This window comes from Juglans microcarpa x Juglans regia, chromosome 8D (genome assembly GCF_004785595.1).
Source record: "Juglans microcarpa x Juglans regia isolate MS1-56 chromosome 8D, Jm3101_v1.0, whole genome shotgun sequence".
NCBI classification, from domain to species: Eukaryota; Viridiplantae; Streptophyta; class Magnoliopsida; order Fagales; family Juglandaceae; genus Juglans; species Juglans microcarpa x Juglans regia.
Window position 1 is genome coordinate 12,472,580 of NC_054608.1, and position 25,364 is coordinate 12,497,943.

The 25,364-nt window shown below is 33.6% G+C and overlaps 2 protein-coding genes and 3 non-coding genes across 5 annotated transcripts; all 5 read left to right on the top strand.

Annotated features, from left to right (window-relative positions):
• The first annotated feature begins 7,247 nt into the window (after positions 1–7,247).
• LOC121243057 lies at positions 7,248–10,990 on the top strand. Its single transcript, XM_041141119.1, has 3 exons — positions 7,248–7,688; positions 8,962–9,300; positions 10,454–10,990. The coding sequence occupies exons 1-3, from the start codon at positions 7,404–7,406 to the stop codon at positions 10,967–10,969; spliced, it is 1,140 nt and encodes a 379-aa protein (XP_040997053.1). The 5' UTR covers positions 7,248–7,403; the 3' UTR covers positions 10,970–10,990.
• Positions 10,991–12,768: 1,778 nt separating this feature from the next.
• On the top strand, positions 12,769–17,047 carry LOC121243134 (pentatricopeptide repeat-containing protein At4g01400, mitochondrial-like). Its single transcript, XM_041141201.1, is given in 4 exon segments — positions 12,769–13,150; positions 13,807–13,993; positions 15,789–15,949; positions 15,952–17,047. Coding segments are annotated over 3 exon segments (1,209 nt in total). The 5' UTR covers positions 12,769–13,150; positions 13,807–13,973; the 3' UTR covers positions 16,980–17,047.
• Positions 14,397–14,476, top strand: LOC121243805. Its single transcript, XR_005936289.1, has one exon. It is a non-coding gene; the product is annotated as a small nucleolar RNA R16 (small nucleolar RNA).
• A 2,567-nt stretch (positions 17,048–19,614) lies between the features above and the next one.
• Positions 19,615–19,694, top strand: LOC121243804. The gene has a single exon (XR_005936288.1). It is a non-coding gene; the product is annotated as a small nucleolar RNA R16 (small nucleolar RNA).
• A 204-nt stretch (positions 19,695–19,898) lies between these two features.
• On the top strand, positions 19,899–19,978 carry LOC121243803. The gene has a single exon (XR_005936287.1). It is a non-coding gene; the product is annotated as a small nucleolar RNA R16 (small nucleolar RNA).
• Positions 19,979–25,364: the final 5,386 nt, after the last annotated feature.

Genomic DNA, 25,364 nt, shown 5'->3' on the forward strand with positions numbered 1-25,364 from the left:
TGATATCCTACTCTTTTGCAAGGCTAATTCTCTGGAGTGGAGCAGACTTTTCTCTTTGCTGAATTCTTATGAAAAAGCCTCAGGTCAAAGACTAAACAAAGAGAAGACCTCCTCTCTTTGTGGAGGGTATTGCTCGGTTTTGGTTTCTCATGGTGCCACCCAGTAGGGCTTTCGGTGGTGTACTTGATCTCGTCGTGGGTTGTGGAGACTTGCTAGATGGGTTAATAGATTTTTTTGTAATTGGCATATTAACTTTAGTTTATTTTACATGATAATGTTCAGTCAGTGTTGGATTTTTTACATGAAATCTCAAGCTTGAGCAGTGAAAAAACTGATTGTGGCGGGTTTGGGTTACATGAAATCTTGCAGCTTTTGTTTATTGATGTTGTATTGGCAGATGGAAGGGTTTGGTCCAATATTCACCCGAGGCTTGAACAACTAATTCATATCCAACCTATTATAGCTCTTGCTTCCAAAACCTGCTTTCCGCTCCTTCGAAGTGGTGAAATGTATATTGTCCAAAGAACTCTCAGAATTCCCACTTAATAAACCCTAAGGGCAATGAATTTCGCTAGGAAAATAGCCGAACCCTCGTAGCAATGGTTCACTTTCACTTGTGGGATGGAGGAGAGAAGATGGAGGAATTGAATGGAAGGTGAAGGACAAGAGAATGGATGCCAATTTAGGCCCCGTTTGGAACTTGGATTGAACTTAGATCAATCTGTCTAACGTTCAAACATCTAACTCTCAAATCACTAAACTCATCTCAACTCAAAACCTTTTTACACGTGGGACCCACAACCTTTTTCAACTATACATCTCTTTGCATGCGGGACTCATTACTTTTTTCAACTTTTCATAAATACATCTAAACTTATCTTAACATCCAAATACATCTAAACTTATTTTAGGCAGGCGCCACAAAACTTACTTCACCATCTTAACTCACTACTATTCATAAAGAATTCAACTCATCTCAACTCTACTCAACATCCAAACAAGGTCTTAGTGTTTTTTACTTTGACCTTTTATGCAATCGTGGATGGATGGGAGTGGAAGAGGGTCCTTCAGTGGGGAGGTGAAAGGAAAAAAACAGTGTTGTTTCATTTCGTTGTTTGAAATGTCCCCTTGCCCCCATTTTTTACTCTCGCTCAGCTGAATTTTATAACATAAAATGCGCTGTTTCATTTTATGGGTATGCTGGGTAGGTGGTGTGCGCAAGCGGTGTGTAAGGTTGACTTTGTTTAGAGTTTTCCATTAAAACATACTCACATTCTCCCACTATTTTTTAATAAATAAAATAAAAAATAAGAGAGATACTTTGAGACAAAAAATGATTATTATACATCATGAAATGCATTGAGATGAGATGAGATGAATTGAGATAAAAGTTGAAAGTTAAATAAAATATTGTTAGAATATATTTTTTTAATATTAATTTTGTTTTGAGATTTGAAAAAATTGAATTGTTTATTTTATTTTGTGTGAGAATTTAAGAAAGTTGTAATAATTAAATGAGATGAGAATGGCTGTGAAAACAAACGAGGCCCGAGTCCTTACTTAGCGAAACAATAATCTTCACTCCAGAGTTAGTTGTAGTCTCAGACTTGAACTATAATTTCTGAAGGGACATAAAAAATTAATGTTTACATATAATAGTCCAGGTGTTGATATAAACTTTATTAGCCAGCATGTTACGACCTTGTGCTAACTAAGGTTTTATGAGTGTATTTGAGAACAAGTCCAATTTTTACAGGAAGCGGCCCCACTTCCACACTCACATAGGTGAAATCTGTCAATGGTACTCCTGTAAACACCCTACTCATAAGAGTTACAGATTTTTATTAAGAGTTTTTTTTAAGAAACTCATCCTCTTAATCATTACAGGATGAATGCTCTTACACCATAAGAATGGAAAAATCTCTCAAATAAAATACATGGTGCATTTCTTATGACCAACAAATGATTCGTTCTTCTCATTGAACCTAGTTCTCAGGATCTTTATTTTCTAAATTGGGTATCCTCATATGTGGTTTATGATTGTATGGACTTTAATCCCATTCTCCTGATCAATGTGTTCTAGACCCTAATTTTTATTGTCAATGCCTTGGTCGGTGAATCAGCTAGATTATCACATGATTTCACATAATCCATTTTAATGACACCACTACTCAAGTAGGATCTCACAGTACCATATTTTTTTCTTATTGGTCTGGATTTACCATCATAATAGCGATTTTGTACTCTACCAATAGTAGCAGAACTATCACAATGAATTAATATGGATGGAACTGGTTTTTCCTATAAATGAATCTCATGTAATAAATCTCTTAACTAGTTTGCTTCCTCACTTGCTGAAGCTAAAGCTATAAGCTATAAGCTCAACTTCTAGAGTTGAGTTAGCAATAATCATTTGCTTTTTCTGACTTCCAACATATAGCACCGCCACTCAAGGTAAAAATATACCCAATAGTTAAAAGAGAATCGCTTGACAAGGTATTCCAATCGGTATCACTAAAGCCTTCGAGTACAATAAGATATTTTTTATAAAACAAGTCATAATATTTTATATCAGATAAATATTTCATTATCCAATTTATTGCATACTAATGGTCTCTTCCAGACTTAGTAGTAAATTTATTAAGTACTTCTGCCACATAAGCAATGCGAGGTCTAATAAAATCAGTCGCATAACATAAGCTACTAATCATGCTAACATATTCCTTTTTATTAATTACATCATTTTGAAGTGGATGGTGAAAGGGTCGAAGAAATCATTGGCAATAGAGAGAGGGCATCCACCAGACTAAACCCCCACTGCACCTCTTCTCCAATATGAGTGTGAAAGGAGCCCTACATCATTTTCATTTTCAATAGAAAACAAATGAGTACTAGAATAAAAAAGGAGTAACCACATGCTTGCATCCATCATAATTATGTTTGTTTAATATCTTCTCAATATAGTGCAACTGATCCAGAAAAATACCATCATAAGATTTTGTGATTCTCATGCCCAAGATAAAATCAGTCTCATCAAGATCTTTCATATCAAAATGGTTACTAAGCATGCTTTTTGTTTCATCTATGCCATGCAAATTAGAACCAAATATCAATAAATCATCCACATATAGGCTAATAATAATATGAGAATTATCCCAAGACTTATAATAAATATATTTGTCACTCTCATTTGGCCTATAGCCATTCTCAATCATGCAAGAGTCAAATTTTCCATGCTAATGTTTAGGGGCATGTTTTAAGCCATAAATGAATGTTGTCAACTTACATATCAAGCTCTACAAAGTCTTCGTTGATCCATATAAATTTCTTCATCTAGGTCTCCATTTAAAAAAAAAAACTGATAACATCAATTTGATGAATTTTTAAATTATAAATTGTTGCAACGACAATCAATAATCTAATGGACGTTATTCTTGTAACTAGAAAAAATGTGTCGAAAAAATCAAGGTTGATTTTTTGTTTAAAACCTTTTGTGACAAGCCTAGTCTTGAATTTTTTAATTGTTCCATCCGGCCTAAGTTTCCTTCTAATGACCCATTTATACCCTATGGTTTTGCAATCCTATGGTAATTCAACTAATTTCTGAGTTTTACTAGAAATTATTGAATTTATCTCATCATTCACAACCTCTTTTCAAGATACAGAATCGGGTGATGTTAAAACTTCTTGAAAAGTATTTGAGTTTTCTTTAATATTATATGTCTCTTACTCGTTCTTAATTAAAAGATTTCTTTATTTTATTGAGTAGAAGAACTAGTTTTAGAAAAAAGAGTAAACGGGCTCCCCTTTTTTTTGCCGATTGGGTTTTTTAATTTTTTAATTTTAGTTGTTTTACTTAGTGATTAAGAAAATATTGTTTGATAATATTGTGAATTTTTTCTTTTTTTAAAAAATATTTAAAAGTGTTAAAAAAATGATGTGAAAAAAAAATTAAAGATTTTTAGGTTTTTTAAAAAATATCTAAACCTTGAGGATTATTTCCTTGTTTTTTAAAACTGTAAATTTGAGCAAAACGCCCACTTTTGTCACAGACAAAAAAAGTTTGATTTTGTGAATGAGGTTTTTGGTTCTTATTATTTTGGCTTGGAAAACCCTTTTAGTGAGGTCGGCCTTTAGGAAAGATATTATTTTCATAAATTAAATTCACTTTTGTTGTGAGAATGTAGGAGACGTTCAAAAGGTTTAGATAGAAGAGCGCACCTTGCACTTTCATCTCTTGAAATAGGCTTCATTGAAAAGGAAGCGCTTGTTGAGATCTCCAACACTTTCTTTGCATTTTTTATTGTAGATTGCGTCATTGTATTTCACTTAAAATTATTAGTGAAATATACAATAAAATAATAAAAATTATAATAAAATTATCATTCAAACGAAACCAGTTTGAATTGAGGTACGGAAATCACACTTTCTTTAAAGAGATTCAAACCCTCTATGATATACAAAGTTTTCAAATGAACCGGTGAAGCAGATATTTTCTTGATTTGTCCCTTCTATGATATAACAGACTCAACAGTCTAACTAATCGTCATATAGCTCGAATCAACTCTGGATAAGAGGAAGCCAAAGCTCCACTAATAAAAACACATCTCTTTTATCCGGAAAAATCTCAAGAGTATTTACTATTTACGTACACACTTAAATTTGCTTTTTTGTATTATGAAACTCATGTCTCGTACGTAAAACTAAGCCAGACTTTCACTCTACGTGCATAGAAGAACTAGAGAAGAAATTCTAGAAAGAGAGAAAAAGCTCGAGATGCTAAGGCCCCAAAATAAAAAATAAAAAACCCTTTTTTATCAAAACTTTTCTGCCTCACGGAAACGAAAAAGACCACACTCGAATGAATAGTAACGCCAACATCAATAGAGATACTTGTGAATGTATAAATACTATACAATTATTTTTAAAAAAATAAATAAATACGGATTCATATGAAAAGAAAATTAATTTTTTAATAATAAATCTATTTTTATTCGAAATGATTGTACAATATTTACGTATTTCACGTTTGGAGCATTTAGCTAATTGAGTAAAAAGACAACTTAACGAATGACGGATGTTTGACAAAATATACGGCAACTGGGCAATAATAAGAAATTAGACAGCCAGTTTAATACTAAAAACTGCCTTGGACCATAAACGTACGAGCCGGCAAGAAATTAACGGCATGGTTGCACACTTGAATTTAAAAAGAAACGAAGCTGTATTAAGTCTAACTACAAAAATCAAGAGAGAAAAAAACTGAAGGAAAGCTTAATGACACTTCAAATCAAAAAGCAACGGTAATCATGATATTGAATAAAAAACGTTACTGTTAAAAAGATCTTCATCTTCCATTTAATTAATCATGCATGCTATGATCAACATAAGTAAGGTACTGCATGAAGTGCGTAACACGCCTAAATGCAACCATCAAATTAATATTAGTCTTCATTAAGGAATTCCTAAGCTATCTAGCGATGTTCATCAATCATAAAAATTGGATCGTTAATGAAGATATATATTGAATAAGGAATCATTAATCAAGTGATTTTTCAACAACTACCAAGAGATCAATTACAATAGTTCCATTCCATGGCCGAGACAATACTAAAGTAGATATCAGAAATTTATAACGGAAGAAAAATAAATATTATAGCTACAAACAGATTTCACAAAAATAAACTTACAAATTGGCGTGCCTTGATATAGTACGTATGAGAAGGTAAAATATGCCAGGCCCAAAATGGTTTTCAAGACCTAGCCTATCAAGGAGCCACTACTAGAAGACAAATGAAGAGAGAGGGAAAGATGACAAGAAGGGACAAGGGTGTGAAAGTGTCAAGAGATATAGAAGTGTCAAGAGAAAGTGGAAAAGGGAGAGGGGATTAGAAACACAAAGCAGGCATTTCTCACCACTATTGAGGGGCAGAGGCGGCTCAATACAAATTGAGGCCTAAGGCGAGATTTAAGTGAGTCATTCGTAATTATAATAAAATAAAATATAAATTATTATATGGAATATTTTCAAACTGTATAATAAAATGAGATTTTATTTGAAATCTTTAAATACAGTTTTTGTGAATTTTTATTTACAACAAAAACTTAAAATGAGGCCTCAAAGCAGATTTTGTGTCTCAATTTAGCAATATCTTAAAAAAATTATTTAAAATATAAATAATTCATTGTATTACTTATCAAAAAACAAAATTCATTGTATTAAATTTAGTATTATGGGGCCTTGCATACATTGAAAACTATAAAAATTATTTAAAATTTTATTTAATGAAATGGTTTTTATTTTTAAAATAATAAATATATAAAAAAATAAATATATTAAAAAAAACACCTCATTTTTATTTTTGGGATCTTATATAGGGTGGGGACCTTAGGCAATGGCCTAAATAACCTTACCATTGAACCGACCCTGCTGAGGGGCACGCATGAAGAGAGTCAGATAAAAAGGACAGAGTGCCTACGGTTTCAAGGACTTTTGGGTTGGCTTCAGTTTCTTCTTCAACCTCAGGACAGAGAGCTCCAACAAGCGTATCTTCTCTAACAAGTAGATTTCCAGCTCTCATGGTATAGTGAAAAATGAGAGGCTACGAGAGACTGTAAACAAATATATTATAGTGGAAACTTCCCTCCTCAAACCCCTGTGGACGTAGGCCTAGTGCCGAACCACGTAAATTTGTGTTCATCTCTTCTTATTTTTTCTGCATTTAAATATTGTTCACCTCCATGGATGTACGTACCGACACCAAACAGCGGCACCAAACTACTGTCAGGGGCTCCAAGTAATACCAATCGAGACCCAACCCATTTCAACGCATCCTAAGAATGGGTATTTCTTCCCTTATGGGTTGTGCGTTTTTTGGCATTAACAATACATTAGATTATAAAACTACTTTTTATTGTAAAGTGGATCTAATATATCATATGAAGACATGTTAATTTGTGAGTTTAATTTTACAGAATCTTTTTGTGACTTTAGTACTTCTCATAGAGAAAATATTTTCACTTGCACACATATCCTTCTAACTAGCTATTAAATGTGATGACGTGGGATTGTTTAGTTGGTTATATACATGAGTAAGAAACAACCTATAAACATGGTGGCCTGATGGGTCCTTAAACAAAGGAAGCTATATTTACATATATGCACTAAAAACGTGCCCATGCGACACCTACGCGCAAGGAGCACCTTAGGCAAGAAATTCCTCCCTCCCATGCACCCTTCTCATTGCCAATTCACTTTTTCATCATTTTCATATATACAAAATCACCTGTTCCTGTCATTGAACCACCAAAAATCCAGTTTAAGGTGGGAGAAAGAGGTTAAGGGTTTCCATTTTCTCATTGGGATTGCCTTTCCTCTTTCATAACAGTATTCATTTGTTTCTATGAGGAAGTTGTGTCCTAATGTTGATAAAGAAAATGGGTTAGATACCGTCCTGGAGGTGCCTATACCGGAGGAGATGTTCACCAACATGGGCAGCAATGCCGCTGTGCGTTGGCACAATTTGCGTGCTTTGATGAAAGCTCAAGGCGTAGATAAGAAATCACGTCTCGCGGCTGCATCGAGCAGCGAGTTCATGGCGTTGTTAAAGCTTGTTGGTTCTCCTCTCATCCCCTTTCAAGTCCAACCTGACCAATCACTTACCCGCCCCATCAAAAATTGTTCTATTGTAAGCACAAACAAACGTTTCTTTCTCCCTTTCTAGATAACCTACAATGTACTATTATGGAATTACATGTTTTAGATTGGTAATATATTTTCAAGAAATGTTTTAACCATGGAACGATCCCACAAAAGTAAATATACAAACTGACATATATACTACTTTTATTATAAAACTATTTTTATTATAAAGTACATTTGATGTATCATACGAAACTATGTCAATTTGTATATTTACTTTTATAGATTTTTTTTATGACTGTAACACATCTTTTTAATTTGCTAGAGCTGTAAAAAGAGGGGGTTGGGATGGGCGCGCTGTGACGCCTTCTTCTCCCTCTAGTATTGGTTTTTGTAAAGAAAATGGTATAATTTTTGTATTATTATTTTATTTATAGTTTTGATATTTTTGTTTTGTTTTGTGTGTGTATGTATATAGCTTCAAAAAATAAAATACTCAAAAGATTATTTAAATTATCGGAAAATGTAATAAAAATTAAGAATAAGATGACATTGAATTATTTTTATTTGAGTAAATTGAAATCTTGCCCTTTGTTTTTCCTTTTTTCTTCTTTAGTACTTCTTCATGGATTTCTTTAAAGATTTTATTTTTATTGATGAAACTTTCTCTGCATGCTTCGAGAGTTCTGTGAAATGTCAATAGTTTTTCCTTCAAATTAAGAATTTTTATTACCATTTCTTTTAAAATAGACAAGTTTCTGACGGATACTTCGATGTTGTGTATCAAAATAGAATTTTTGTAAATGTTTTTAAGAATTCACATGAAAAATTTTCAAAATCTAAAATAACACAGAGTTCCATTTTGATACTTCATTAAGTTGAAAGTTAAAATATATTAATAAACAGTTTTTTTGTGTTTTTTATTTGTTATTTTTTAACACTAAATGGTTCTAAGCTTACTTTTAATATAATAATTTAACAATAAATTTGAATCAGAAATGCTAAAGGTCCCGAAAGTCTGTCCCGAAATTTATTTTTTATTTTTTATTATTATTTTTTTTACTTAGTGATTAAGGAAGTGTTTTTTAATGATGTTGTAAATTTTTTAATTTTTTTTAAATATTTATGATGATTAAAAAAATATATGAAAAAAATGTAAAGAAAAATAAAAAAATAAAATGTGCAGTTCGGGACACTTTTCGGGACAAATCTTCGGTGACTGTAGCACCTCTCAATTTGAATATATCATGTTCATCTATCGTGTGTTGGATTGTCTTCGTCCATCTATAGTGAAACAAATGATTTGCTTGTATGAATAGGAAGCTTCTACTGCCAAGTATATAGTGCAACAGTACATAGCAGCAATTGGAGGGCAAGCAGCATTGAATTCAGTGAACAGCATGTATGCTGTGGGACAAGTAAAGATGGTTGGGTCGGAAATGCGGCAGGGTGATGGTAGTGTGCATGCCAGAGGCAATTGCGAGGTTGGTGGGTTTGTGCTATGGCAAAAGAATCCAGACCTTTGGTACTTGGAATTGGTTGTTTCTGGTTTGAAGGTTAGTGCAGGGAGCGATGGCAAGGTGGCCTGGAATCAATCCTCCTCTCAACCTTGCCATGCTAATAAAGGCCCTCCAAGGCCCCTCCGTCGGTTCTTCCAGGTACATTCACATTCAATCCCTTTAGGTCATGTTTGGATTCGAAAAGTATTCTATCTCATCTCATCTCATCATTATAACTTTTTTAAATTCTCACATAAAATATAATAAACAAACTTTTTCAAATTTCAAAACAATAATAATATTAAAATATAATATTCTAACAATATTTTTTTTTCAACTTTTAATTTGCATCTTTTATCTAAAATCATCACATCTTATCTTTGAATCCAAATTAACCCTTAGATTGCGTTTGGATGTTGAAGTGAGTTGAGTTAAGATAATAAAATATTGTTAGAATATTATTTTTTAATATTATTATTATTTTGGAATTTGAAAAAGTTGAATTGTTTATTATATTTTGTGTTGAAATTTGAAAAAGTTGTAATGATGAGTTGAGAGGAGTTGAGAGGAGTTAACCATCCAAACGAAGCCTAAAAAACAACAATTTACTCTGATATGTAGCTTTTTTTAGTTGAATAGAAAAAGGTAAGATAGGGTAATTGGAGGTGGCTTTCCTATCGGCGTGACAATAGTAAGACTGCGTTTAGATGTTGAGTTGAGTTGAGTTAAGCTGAAATGATAAAATATTGTTACAATGTTATTTTTTAATATTATTATTATTTTGAGATTTGAAAAAGTTGAATTGTTTATTATATTTTATGTTGAAATTTGAAAAAAATATAATGATGAATTGAGATGAGTTTAGTAACCAAACGTACCCTACACTCTACTAACTAAGAATCGGATAAATGGACTTGGACAATAGAAACTGCAGAGACTCTCTCAAGTCAAACTAACCTTACTAAGGAATTCAATTACTCCTTAGGTGGTTAAAACTAATAGTGTAATGTGAATCTATATTCAAATTTAAACACGACTAGGTTACGTTTAGATGTTGAGGTGATGTCAGAAAATCTTTGAATAGTAATTAAAATAATGAATAGTAGTAAAAAAATTTGTTAATAATAATGAAATAGTCTAAATACACGCCAAACCATAATCTTGGTAGATGCCAAACCACTCGAGAGTAACTCAAGAACGATTGAGCCACCACCTTTGATGATCTCTTTCTAATTAAGCACTTACATACATATAATATATTATTCCAACATAACATGAATTTATTTGTTGTGATTGTGATCTCAATATATAGGGACTGGATCCGAGGGTTATAGCTAACTTGTTCCTAGATGCGGTATGCATTGGAGAGAAAACCATAAAGGAAGACGACTGTTTCATACTCAAGCTTGACACGGCTCCCCACATTCTCAAAGCGCAATGTACACCCAACACCGAAATCGTCCACCACACAGTATGGGGGTATTTCAGCCAACGCACAGGGCTTCTCATCCAATTTGAGGACACAAAACTGGTGCGAATGAAGTCAATTAAAGGGAATCATGACAATGTGTTTTGGGAAACAAGCATGGAATCGTTTATCCAGGATTACAAGTACATCGACGGGATTAATATAGCTCATGCTGGTCGGACTGCTACGACTCTGTACAGGTATGGAGAGGCATACAATCACAAGCGAAAGATTGAAGAGACTTGGAGGATTGAAGAGGTTGATTTCAACATTTGTGGTCTCTCCATGGATTGCTTTTTGCCTCCTGCTGAGCTTAAGAGGGAACAACAGGATGCAGAGCCTGGAGTTGCAATGACCTGACTTTTTTTATTTTTATTTTTTGTCTTCCAAACACAAGCAAGTAAAAAAAACAAAAGAGGGAAGAAGAATGCGTACGTGTATATATAGGTGAAGTGGGAATCGGTCTTTCCTTTTTGGGTATATATAGTCTTGGAAAGTGCAGTTTCGCGTATTTTTTCTAAAACAAGTGGAGACTACTATTAAAAATATAATTTTTTTTATGTCAATCTCATATTTACTCACTTTTTTCAAATAGAGTACGTGGAGACTGCACACTCCAAAATTGTAAATATCATTTCTCTTTCATTTCCCCACCATTGAATGTTGTTACTAAAGGTTTGGGTAAATTGATACAAATGAAGGTAAAATGTTAGGTCTTAAAAAAAAGAATTACAAACGAGAAGTTATAAATATGCGTGATTTGATGTAAATTATAAATTGAAAAATAATAAATATATGTGATTTGATATGATATGTCAGCTTTATCTTACAATAAAAATAACTCCAATATACCATCATATTAAGCCATGTCATTTTGTGAAGCGAGTTTTTCTATTTCTAATATTCAGGAAATTTGCTTAGAAAAATGCTCTTATCACTAAGGGTGAAAGATTTTCGGTCCAGACCGAAACAACCAACTGGACCGAACGGTTCGGTTCGAACCGAAAATCATGTTGATCGGTCTCGGTCCATATTGTATGAAAAATTCGATTTTCGGTCTGGTCTCGGGGTGTGACTTTTTTAGATCGAACCAGACCGAAATGTTTAAATATAAATTTTGTAAATATTTTTAGATATATAATATATTATTTTATATAGTTGTATATAAGTTAATTATATAATTTTCATCTAATCTATTACTGTTGATCATAGAAAATGTAAAATAATATATGTTATTAATTAACTAATATATCATATGATAATATATGTTATTATATATTGATACATACTCTACTATTTACACCAAATTCAAGTAATTAGGTAATTTTTTTAAAGATACCTAAGTTGGACGTAAGCATGAATAATCTATGACCAATGAAATTATTTAATATTCATTATCCATATATAAAATGTTAGAATTTTAATATAGGTTACTATGAATACTAAAGTATTAAGTAAATAACTATTAACATCATAAATATAGTTATAATTAATTATTTTTTTAATGAATTAGTTACATAATTGATAATCCACATTAAAGAGCTCATTTAATTTTACTAATTTAATTAATTTTTGTATTAATTTATTTGTCAAAAAAATAAAAGAGGAAAAAAATGTTCATGGACCAATTAGATCAACGGGACCAATAGCTAACAGTCTGATCCAGTATATATAGGTAATCGGTCCAGTCTGGTCTGGTCCGACAAAAAGGGTGGACCGAAATTTTCGGTCCGTGGCCTCCCTTGGACCGGATAGGATCAATTATACCTCCACAAATTATAAAGAGATTTCATAAAAATAAATTCACAAATTGACGTGGTTTGATGTAATACGTTAGATTGTAAAATTATTTTTATTATAAAATATATCTAACATGTTATAGGAAACTATATCAATTTATAAATTTTTTTTTATAAGATTTTTTTTTTTTTTTATGACTGTAGTAATATTTATCTGCTTATTAGTGCACTTTTATAAACGGTGGTGGGTTATGCTCAGCTGGACACGACTGACGACACAGTCACTCAAGTAAAGGGTTAAACGGCAACCCACTCCAAAGGGTGTGAGTAATATATTCCTAAAAACTCGCCGTTTAATCAGCGCTCCCCACGTGAATCTTCACACAGGAGCTTCCGTTTTTCTGCAAACAATACCCTCCAATGATGAGGTGCCACGTAGAGCTCACACATAAACTGTTGTGTCCCGCGGTGCAGAGGAAAGAACATTTGCTCTTCCCGCTCCCGAGTCTCTGCTTCCCCAGTGAGGCAGTGATCCCCTCTCTCGCCATTTTCGCCGTTCGTCTAGCCACCGTCGCGTTCAAGGTTCCCCTCTCTCTCTCTCTCTCTCTCTCTCTCTGAAATATTTTCGACACCCCCCCCCCCCCGAGTCTCCTGCTTCCCCAGCCACCGAAACAGCCCCTCCCTCCTCGATGAAACCGAAACCCATAAAACCCTAATTTCGAAAAATCGAGCTCTGCTAGAGGCAAAAGGGGGAGCTTGCAGAAGGGATTCTGTTGCCGTAAAAATCACATCGAAAGCAAAGGTACAAAGTATCTCGTTATGAGTAGTAACTCGATTTTGATCTTCTCTATTTGCTTAAGATACTCTGTGTTAGGATTTTGATCTTCTCTATTTGCTTAAGATACTCTGTGTTAGGATTTTTAGTTTAATTCCTGTTGTTTGAGTTGATGATGGACATCGTTCATCCATTTTATTAAGCTATTGATGGCAAGGCCACACATTCATTCGGGGGGCATTGAGTCTGTATATTGATTTTGATCTTCTCTATTTGCCAACAAAAGTTTGATTAAATTGTTCATAATAACATCATCGTTTCTTACAGTAACTTCCCTTGGGTCCCTAGGTTCATGACATAATCACAGCCCTGCCAACAAAGAAGATAGAGGAGTAAATACTTTCTGTTATCAGAATGTCTAAGATCTAAATGAATTACAACTTGTATAGCGAAGCAAGCTAATAGATTAAGAAACTATTGCATAGAAATTCATCATTGATGCTTAGATTAATCTGTAAACTGTAAACAGTAAAATCTTTCAATTCTCTTGGTACAATCACTTACCATGAAATTAGCTTAGAAAAATATTTGGAGTTCATTTGACTCAGAAAATGACAGAAAACAAGTTCATTTCAAAAGTTCAATAAATTGCTCGTTACCACCGCAACTTTCCTCTGCACCAGCACTTTCCTTGCTGTGGCTTCATTTTAGGCCTTCATCCGAGATTCAGAGTCAATTCCCTTGCATTCCTGTTCTCAAATCCAATCCATTATTCAATTACGAAAACTCCATTTTTTTTTTGCGTGAAATCAGTGCATCTGTTTTACCCCATCCTGAAGTGGCAATCTCAATGCTCGCAGAGAGAGAAAGGTAAGCTTACCAGCCCATTGCAGACTTCCCAAGTCTTTTGCCTTTGGTGTCAAATGGACCTACTGATACTCTCTCCTCTGATTTCTGATTTGTTTTTTTCATTCCTTTAATCTCATTATTTAAGAATAATTTAAGTTTTATGATATGTAAATCTAATGATTTGCTACATGAAATGGTACGGGATGAATGTGATTAAACCGCTTATTGATATACTGATAAACTGTGTTGAGAAATACTCACAGTTTGATGCTATTAAGTCGTCTATTGGGTTTCATGTGTATTAGTCTGCTTGTTAGTTGCTGGTTCTTGTTTTTTAATAATCTTGAAGATGTAATTTATCATATTCAATTTTGTTTTTTTCTCTCTTGTGGTAATGGTCGATTTTGGAAACCCGCTACCATGGGATGGCAAATGATGCAAAATTCTTATCCTACACACCGAACTAGATGTAGACTACAACACCGCTTATTATCTGATGCCTTCCTTGTCTTAATTGGCATAATTCTCTGTTATTTTCCCTTTTATCTTCGATTTGGGGATTCTACTTTTTTTCCTATTTGTCATGCTTAAGTTGGTTGTTTGTTCAATCTTGTGAAAGATATACTCATGAGGTGTTAAGTCATTGTGATCAAAACGATTTACAATTTTCTGAAGTTCAAACTACTTGGAATGTACACTCCATGATGAAAATTAGCAGACGGGCGGTCAGAATCTGATGCCATGTTGATTGTCTGCATTTTCCACTTTTGAATATATTATCTGAGGTGCCATTTGATAAGTTCTCAGTTCCTGCTTAATAAACATGTTTTATGCAATGTTTTCAGTGGTCTTGATTTTATTTTTGACCCATCTGAAGTGTTTTAAATGTCGCCTCTGTCCTCTCTTTCATTCAATGAGGTTTCAGACTTTTCAATTGATGTCATAAAACCATTTGCCAAACTGTTATGATGATGTTGCTTAATTATGTCTGGACATATGAAACTTGTCTATGATCTTATACGCATCTTCTGAGCCGACTCAGACATGCTTCTTAATCTTCTTTATGTATGGCCCAACAATTTGTGAACTCTCCCCAGTTAAATTTGAAACTTTGTTTTTGTTAGAAAATTTTTTTCTTGCTCTTTAAAGATGGTTGATATGCCTCTTTTAGCCTAGTTCAATTCAAAAAGCATGTCTAAAATATTACAAAGCTTCAATTGTCTAAACATCACAAATCCGCCTCCAAATGCCATTACATTAACACTCCCTATCCAGATCTTTACTTATAAAAAAAAAAAATTGTCTAAAAATAAGATATGCCTCTTTTTTAGATACTTTTTTCCATTCTCAATTTAATAATTAATGTGAAATACAATCTTAGGGTGTGCACACACCTTTTCAAAAGGAGTGGGGTCTACCATTAAAATATTAATTTTTTTCATGTGGATCTCATATTTATCTACTTTTTTCAAAGGGAGAGTGTGGGATTTGCACACCCTAGAAAGAGAAAGGTGGCCCCTGTATGCAAGTGTTGGTGTGTTTGAACAGATGAGTTGAAAGCTTTCTTTTTTGATGGGCTAAATGTCCATGAGTTTCTTATTTCTGTTGTAAGTCATGGTTACGTAATATTCATGTATGTTCTTGTACTTGGCCATGCCTAATATATTATGAATAAAACTTCTCCATTACCTATAAATACAAAATTAACTAATTTTATTGCCAACAAAACTTTCTCTCAAAATTTTAGTGAGAAAACAACTAGAAAAAGGATTTTACACAATCTAATGTCTTTGTTTGTGTTATTATTGCTTTGTAGAGAACTAGACGATCAAGAAAGAGCCCCAAGCTTAGTCTGCACCTACGAGCAATTCAACTTTCGCCACTCTTACTCTTCCTACATCACTCTTATCCTTAAACTCGGCCGTGGCAAACACCTCTCTCTCATTGACCACCTTCTCTTTCGACTCAAATCAATTGCAACATGGTCACCCCATCCCTCTTCTCCCATGTTATTAAACTCTATGGTGAGGCTCATATGCCTGATAGGGCCCTCAAGACCTTCTATACCATGATCGAATTTGGTTGTAAGCCTTCCACCAAACACTTGAACCGCATTCTTGAGATTCTTGTTTGTCACCGGACCTATATTCGACCAGCTTTTGACCTTTTCCGAAATGCCCATCGCTACGGTGTTGAACCTAATACAAAATCTTACAATGTTTTGATGCGTGCGTTTTGCTTTTGTGGAGATCTCAGTATTGCATACAAGCTGTTCAATGAAATGTTTAAGAGGGATGTTTGTCCGGATGTTCAGTCGTATCGGATTCTGATGCAGGGCCTGTGTAGACAAAGTCAGGTGAATACGGCGGTGGACTTGTTGGAGGACATGTTAAACAAAGGGTTTGTACCAGACACGTTGAGTTATACCACTTTGTTGAATAGTTTGTGTAGGAAAAAGAAGCTAAGGGAGGCATATAAGCTTCTTTGTAGGATGAAATTTAAGGGATGCAACCCCGATATTGTTCACTATAATACAGTTATTTTAGGATTTTGTAGAGAAGGGCGTGCAATGGATGCTTGCAAGATTCTTGAGGATATGGCATCAAATGGGTGCTTGCCGAACTTGGTCTCATATCGAACTCTAGTTAATGGATTATGTGATGCGGGAATGTTTGACGAGGCAAAAAAATATATGGAGGAAATGACAACAAAAGGATTATCTCCACATTTCTCTGTCATTCATGCTCTAGTCAAGGGGTATTGTAATGTTGGTAGGGCCGAGGAAGCTTGTGGAGTACTAGGGGAGGTGCTAAAGCACGGGGAAGCTCCTCATGTCAATACTTGGATGACAATAATACCCAGGATTTGTGAAACTGGAGGATTGGGAAAAGTTTTGGAAGATATTATGAGGATAGAAATAAAGCGTCACACTAGAATAGTGGAAGCAGGTGTTAGTTTGGAGGACTACCTTATCAGGAAGATACAAGTTAACCCAAGGAAATCTTAATTTGTATTTTGGTAAATGGCCAACTGGTTTGTTCTTACCTTTATAACATGGGGGATGCTTACATTTATCCTTCCTGGTAAAAGCATGTTTTCTATCGCATCCAATATGAATATGTTATGTCATCCAATTTCTTGTCATACTTCTCATAGTTCTCTGTATCTAGTCTTCTACATTTTACGAGTGCTCTTAAATGTTGTAAACGAATTTTGTACGAGTTTTGCCAATATCTTTCCTTACTTTCTGTAATATTATATATGATATATACACATGCAAAACACCAAAGCATAGTCTTGAGACTATGCTTTGTCTAAGAATTGACCCTTTGGGTGCAAAAAGTTTTTGGAGTCACAATCCATTGGTGAAAAGCCGACGATTTGCTCCATCCATGTGATGCGGGTGCATTACATGGCTAGTTTGACAGTTGTATTGTTTCTGCTCTCTGTCCTCTAATCCATATTTTATTTTCTTGATCTTACAACTTGCTCTGTTGTGTCTATTTCTTGTTACCGTTGGTGCCACTTTAGTCGTAAAGTGAATTTCGATAACCGAACAGTAAGACCCGTTTAGGGCATGAGAGGTAAACTGTTGATTAAGGTATGTGCTACAAAATGCAACGGTGATTTGAGAGAAAACATGATAAGTGAGTGTTAACTTTAGAATTTTAGATGGTTTTCTTGAGTGGTCAAGTTAGGGAGGATGAAGGTTTGGGTAAATTGATGCAAATGAAAAAGTCATGTTAGGTCTGTAAAAAAAAAAAAATTGTAAACAGAAACCTTATAAATAGACGTGACTTGATGTAATACATCAGATTTACCTTATAATATAAATTACTTCACAATTTGATATATAGTCATATTGAACCGTGTCAAGTTGTGCATCAATTTTTTGTTATTCCTTTTACAAATAGCAATCAAATGCTCGTTTCTTTTTAATTGAAAAAGTAACTCTTGAAATATAAATCAATAAAAAACTTTCAAAAATTATATTTTGAACTTAGTATCTAGAGCAGTGTTTTAAATTTCGTACCGTACCGGTCGGTACGGTCGAAATTTTTCGTTTCGGCCGTCCGGTCGGTACAGATACTATATCTGTTCCGTACCGGCTAAAATACCGGCTGGTACCGGTCGTACCGCCTCAATTTCGGCTTGTACCGGCCTATATTTCGGCCTGTATGGTTTTTTTTTTTTTCATTTTTTCAAACTACAAGTTTATTTTTTAACCCTCAATTCAAACTAGATTATTTATAATTTATATATATATATATGTATTTGTATATAATTTATTTATATATAGACTATTATTTTGGAATATAATTTTAGATATATTTATATATATAATTTATTTATAGATCGACTATCCCGAAACGTTATTCCGAAACGTTATCTCGAAACAGTATCGGTATTGAAATATTTCGTTCCAGTGTCTTGACCGGTACGGCGTCCGGTATGATATTCAAAACATTGATCTAGAGCACACCATCTACATCAATTAAATAGTAAGATTGATGTATTCTACATATCAATTTGAGAATATAATAACTCAATAATTATATGATACCCTAATGAGTGACGAAGTTTCCCACTTCAAATATTTGGTTAATATGCTTAGAAAAAATCTATTTATAAGCCTTAATTTTTACACACCAAACACACTACTGATGTTATGATAAAAAATAATTGATATTTTAATTTTTTTTTAAGTTATAATGAATCACATTAAAACCAGATCGACTTATAAAACTCATCTACTTATTCGGACGATTTTATAAACGGTGGTGGGCTAGGCCCAGCTGAACACGACACAAGTAAGGGCTAAACGGCAAGCCACTCCGTGGGGTTTTCAGTAATATACTCCTCAAAACTCGCCGTTTAATCAGCGTCTCCGACTCTCCCATGTAAAACCCTAACCCTAGAAACCCTATTTATAGGCCTTCTGCCTTAATCGGAGACTCGGAGCCATTCCTAGGCCTCGCAGTCGCCGTTCCTTGCATTCCTCTTCTCGAAACCCTAGTTTATCAAATGCCTAATTTCTCTATACGTTTGGGGTAGTCGATCTTCATCCTCAAACGATTGAAACTCTCGAAATCTGAATCATTTTTTCTTTAGGTATCAGTAACTTTTTTTCGTCGAATCCGATTGATTATTCGAATACGAAAATTCTTTCTTTGTATGAAATCAGTGCATCTGTTTTACCCTCTCCTGGAATCCTGGAGTGGCAATCTCAATGCTCGAGGAGATATAACGGGTGCCGAGAGAGAGAGAGGTGGGCTTACCAGCCCATTGCAGACTTCTCAAGTCTTTTGCCTTGGTGTCAAATGGACCTACCGATACTCTCTTCTCTGATTTCTTTTCTTTTAGTATAACTGAAAGTTTTCTCTGATATGTAAATCTAATGATATGCTACATGAAATGGCAAGTGATGAATGTGATTAAACCGCTTATTGATATACTGATAAACTGTGTTGAGAAATACTCATACTCTGACGCCATTAAGTAGTCTATTGTTTCATATGTATATTAATCTGCTTATTAGTTGCTGATTTTAGTTTTTTAATAATCTTGAAGGTGTCATTTAGCATATTCAATTTGTTTTTTCTCTTTTGGTAATGGTCGATTTTGAAAATCCGCTTTCATGGGATGGCAAATGATGCAAAATTCTTATCCTACAAACTGAACTAGATGTAGACTACAACTCCGCTTATTATCTGATGCCTTCCTTGTGATCATCGGCATTGTTCTCTGTTCCTTTCCTTTTTAATGCTTCGATGTGAATTCTTTTTTTTTACTTTCCTGTTTGTTTTTCTTATCTTTGTTGTTAATTACTTGTGTTTATAAATAATTTTGAAGATTTGATTAGTATGTTCAATCTTTTTGCTTTTCTCTTTCGTTAATGGTCGAGTTTGGAAACCCTCTTCCATGGGAAGGCAAATGATGGAAAATTCTTATCCTACACACTGAACTAGATGTAGACTACAACTCCGCTTATTATCTGATGCCTTCCTTGTCTTAATCGGCATAATTCTCTGTTAATTTTCCCTTTTATCTTCGATTTGCGGATTCTACTTTTTTTCCTATTGTTTTTCTTAAATTGGTTGTTTTCCAATCTTTTGAAAGATTTACTCATGAGGTATTCAGTCATTGTGAGGGAAACGATTTACGATTTTCTGAATTTCGAACTACTTGGAATGTGCACTCTATGATGAGAATTAGCAGACGGGCGGTCAGAATCTGATGCCGTGTTGATTGTCTGCAATTTCCACTTTTGGAATATATTATCTGAGGTGCCATTTGATAAGTTCTTAATTCCTTTTACTTAATAAACATGGTTTATGTAATGTTTTCGGTGTTCTTGATTTTATTTGTGACCCATCTGAAGTATTTTATAAATGTCAGACAGCCGTCCTCTCTTTCATTCAATGATGTTTCGGACTTCTATTAATGATGTTGTGAAACCATGTGCCAACTGCTATGATGATGTTGCTTAATTATGTCTGGACATATGAAATATTTCTATGATCTTATACGCATCTTCTGAGCAGACTCGCACATGCTTCTTAATGTTCATTATTTATGAAGTTGGGTTCTTTATGGGCAGAGATGAGTGGTGGGGGCGTGGGTTGTCATGGCCCAACAATTTGAGAACCCTCCCCAGTTAAATTTGAAACTTTGTTTTAATTTAGTTAGGAGAAAGAAAAACACTACGCCGTTGTTCCAAATATACCGCTCGGTTCGACCGCTTGTTGAATTTTTTTTTTTTTTTCTGTTTTATTTAATGATGAAGTAAATAATTTTAAATATATTGATATATTTTTTTGTTTTTTAAAAATATTTAAATATATTAAAAAAATATAAATATAAATATAAAAATGTGACACATCAGATTGTGACTGCTGTACTCTGTCTTTAAAGATTGTAGTGAAAGTTGGCAAACCCAATAGAGGGTAGCTGACAACGCCCAGAAATAAACGCAGTATTTCCTTGATAACCACGCAAGCTTTGTTTGGAATAATGGTATACTAATAATAAATTATATAATATATTGTTTAATAATATCATAAAAGAGTGATATTTTTATAAAATTATATTATTTTTATAAGATGTTTTATAAAAATATTTTTTATCCAATATATTATTATATAATATGATGTATAAAATGTTGTGTAGATTATTTTTCAGAACAGGCAACAACTTTTTCTGTACAGAAGAGAAGAAATGGGATACACATATGGGACAAAATAAATCTTTATAACATCTTCACATTCTACATTATATTTTTATTAATTTTTAATTTTTTTTTATCAAATATTTATTATATGAATAATTAATAGAAAATTTAAAATAATTTAAAAAGAATAAATTAAAAAAATTTTAAAAAATTTTAAAAAATATAAAGTGTAGAGTGTGGTAAAGATTGTATAGCAAAACTTATGTGACAATGCTAGAGAAAGGTGTCCCTGCATTGTATCTATTCTACTTTCTTTTTTTTTCATCTTTTTATCTTTTTTGTTTTCAGACATTTTTTAAACACTTTAAATATTTAAAAATAATTTACAAACTTACTAAAAATCAGTTCTTTAACAAGTAAGATCCCATTTGGATAGTCAAATTGTTTACTTATTTTATTATTATAATTTTTTAAAATTTTTATATAAAATATAAATAATAATTTAATTTTTTCAATTTTTAAAATAATAATAGTATTAAAAAATAATATTTTGTTAATATTGTTTCTTATTTTCTCAATTCATCTTATCTTAAAATTACTATTTATTTTTCTTGTACTTAGGTTCGTAAATATCTTTTCATTTTTTTACAGAAAAATTAATTAAATTAATAAAATTAATTGTAAATGATATTTTTAACTGTTTATTAAATAATTTTATTTTTGTCAATAGTTTTCTCTTAGATGAAAATTACATAATTAATTTATATAATTATTATATAAAATAATATATTATATATAAAAAAATATATTTAAAATATATATTCGTTCGGTGTTGCCGGTCCGATAAAAAAAATCACACTTCAAAATTGACCAATAAGACTCGGGCTGATTGTGTTACTCCACTGGGGCTGCGCGATGAACTAATATCGGGTAGAGGAAGGCAATGGGAAAAAGCGACTGTAGAGGACCTGACTTGATTTTTTTTTGACAGGAGGACCTGACTTGATTTGAAAGCACAGAAAGACCAATTTGAACCCAAGCTAAAATCGGATTCCTATAAATTCCAATAAAAAACACTTCATTCTCAAGCTCATCAAGACATAATATCTTCATTCTTCCACGTCGGTAGATCATCTTGTTCATGTTCTCTCTTTCTCAAAAGATGAGTTCCTTTCCTCCTCATAGTAGTCTTCGTCTTTTTTATCCCCACCTAACTCGTCCTTAAACCTCACGAACTCCACCTTACCAGCCCTTAACCTCATGACCTCCACCTAGTCTTCCCTTTATTCCGTTCTTATCCATTACCTTCCACTTACTTTTCTCCCGCTTTTTCTTCTCACCCACTTTATCCTAGACATGTCAAAACACAAGTCGAGTATAGATATGCTCATGGAACAAACGAAAGCCTTAACACGGATGACATCATCTTGGTCCCTGTTTCTGATTATGCCAAAAAGATCTCAAGCCATGCTCTTATTAGTAAGTTGGTCTCCACCAAAGCTCTAAATAAACATATTTTCTATTTTACAATAAAAATAATTTGGAACTTTGTTCTTGGACTTACTATCGAAGACCTAAGGACCAATACCTTCCTCTTCACTTTCTCATCTCCTTTAGAAAGAAGTAGAGTCTTCCACTAAGAGCGTGGAATTTTAAAGGCTATCATATGGTGCTAAAAGAATGTCCACCAAAACTTAGTCTCCAAGAAATAAATCCTTCTCACCATGCTTTCTGGATCTAGACCTATGGATTACCCCTAAAAATGATGACAGAAGACAATGCTGAGAAAATAGGTTGAGTCCTTGGACGTTTAATCGATATTGATCCCTCTTATATACCAAACATGGGTGTTAGACAGTTTTTAGGAATTCGGGTAAAGATAAATATGGACTAACCCCTTTATGAGGGATTCACTTTGCCCAAAATAAACAAAAACCCTGCTAAGGTTAGCTTCAAATATGAGAGACCATAAGAATTTTGCTACAACTGTGGAAGATTAGGTCACCTCCAGCAAGCATGTCCTATCTATATCAGAACTGCAGATGAGCCTTAGTTCGGTCCATGGATGCGTGCAGACCTTTAGGACCAAAGACGTATGGTGCGTCTTGAGGAACCTCTGAGAGAACATCCCGAATTTGTTCCACCGATTTCACAAGTCCAACAAATCCCCCACATGCAAGAGCTCTCAAGGGTCATGGAAGTTTCGGTGAAAAATGCCCAGGTTGAACATCTTGGAAAAGGCAAAGCGGTCATCATCAACTAGGAAGAAGGCAAAAAGAAAGAATTTTGTATCAAAAAATTATTTTTTGGAGCAACTAGCAGTAACAAGTCAATTTTACCTGATGAGAATGTTCATCAAGATGGAAGTCAACCCTCAGAAGCAAGAAAAAATGGCCCAGACAAAACTGCCTCTCCACCATGTGGCACATATCCAAGTTTCTAGACAATCTAGATAGTACCATTAATTAAGAGCAGCCAACTCGTCGCCCTCAACAATCAGGCCTCTAATATCCTAGAATTTTTGACACATGAAGTCAGCACCTGTTGCCTTTTTTTTTTTTTTTTCTTTTTAAAGGAGGCTTCACCTCCATTTATTAATAAAACTCTCACTCAAGCAGAGGAATAACCGTACATCACAATCAAAATAAAATACATCTCTACAAAAAACTAGCGTCTAATGTAAGGGATGCCCAATCTATCTGTACATAAAAGACTCCTCAGTCTTCCCGGACCAACATCTTTTCCAATAAACTCCAAATTGCTACCCTCAGTCCCATTTTTAGCCAAAAAATTCGTTACCATATTAGTCTCTCTATAAACATGCTTAAACTGAACATTAAGAGAGCTTCATCTTACCACATTTGATGTTGCAGTTAGACAGCATTGAAACATCCTGGCAACTGTATGCTAGAAAGATAATGGTGAAATTTTATTTGCAAAAACAAATTTCATATACAATGCAAACCCGAATCTAAGAGAAGCCTCAGCAACCTTAATAGGTATCAAAGAAGCTGAAAGCCAAAAACTGGAAAAAATTATCCTTGAAGGCGACTCAAAGGTGACCATCCATGCCATCACACACTCCTCTCCTATCCAAGAATGGATCTTGAACCCTATCATCAGTGATATCAAGTACCACTTAACTTCATTCAAAGATTAGACTGCAAGGAAAATTTATCGATTCCAAAATCGATGCGCGTATAATCTGGCTTAATGGGCAACGGCAACGCAAACTTTTAGTAATATCCCTCTTATACAAATTCCTCCTTCTCTCTGACAATTTCATAATAGAAAATATTCACTCCCACTACCTGTATAATTTCCTTTAACTTCTGCTAAACTTTGTATTTCTAGATTATGGTTTAATATATATCATTATCAACTTGCAAAAAAAAAAAGCTCATCAAGACATAAACTAAAAAAGCTCACCAATAATTTTTCCCAACTCCCTCTTTATCTATAGAGAATAGATTTCACAAAAGTTGCATTATATTTTTTGCCTTGAATGCAATGAATAAAGGGCTGAATCTTTTAAGTCGAGTATGATGGGTTCAAATCAGCCTTCACTTTTTCCTTTGCTTTTCAATACTAAATTATGCAATTGGTAGGTGGTTGGCTGTTCACGAGTCAGGACCATGTTATGATGTTTACCTTTCTAAATCGATTTATCACATCACAGAATAAATGGTAGTTTTCCTCTTTCATATAGGATTACGACATATCAAATAACAAAAAATTGCCACATATCAAATAACAAAAATTCTATCGCAATCACAATAAATACGCAAAAGTGACTGTATGTAACAGTATGCAATGTGTCGACTCCCCATTCGATTATGAATTTATTCATACCGGTATCTATTTGATTAGAGGCTGAATTTGACATCTGAAATCCTCTTACAACCATTGTTGAAGCCTTCTCTCCTCATCCCCCCAACTAGATCTCATGGGAGGTAGGGGCCCATTTTTGTCTATCTTTTTTCATTTTCATCAACCCATTCAATTACTACCACTCTTTATATCTGTCAAAATATTTTACGAGACGACTCGCAAGAGATGCACCTCCTCATGCGATGTGCATGAGTTCTACATGTGAACAATTTTATATCCGTCTCTGCTTTACTGACTATCCTCCTAACTATATCTCCTCTATTTATTCTCTTAGTTTTGCTACATGTAAGTGGATGGCTTCTTGATCGTTTATAAAAATTTTTTAGGACC

Excerpts from the sequence above, each read along its gene's own strand:
- LOC121243057 (XM_041141119.1), top strand. The coding sequence starts at position 7,404 with ATGAGGAAGTTGTGTCCTAATGTTGATAAAGAAAATGGGTTAGATACC. Across the intron at positions 7,689-8,961 it reads CCATCAAAAATTGTTCTATT|GAAGCTTCTACTGCCAAGTA; the intron begins GTAAGCACAAAC and ends TTGTATGAATAG. Across the intron at positions 9,301-10,453 it reads CCCTCCGTCGGTTCTTCCAG|GGACTGGATCCGAGGGTTAT; the intron begins GTACATTCACAT and ends CTCAATATATAG.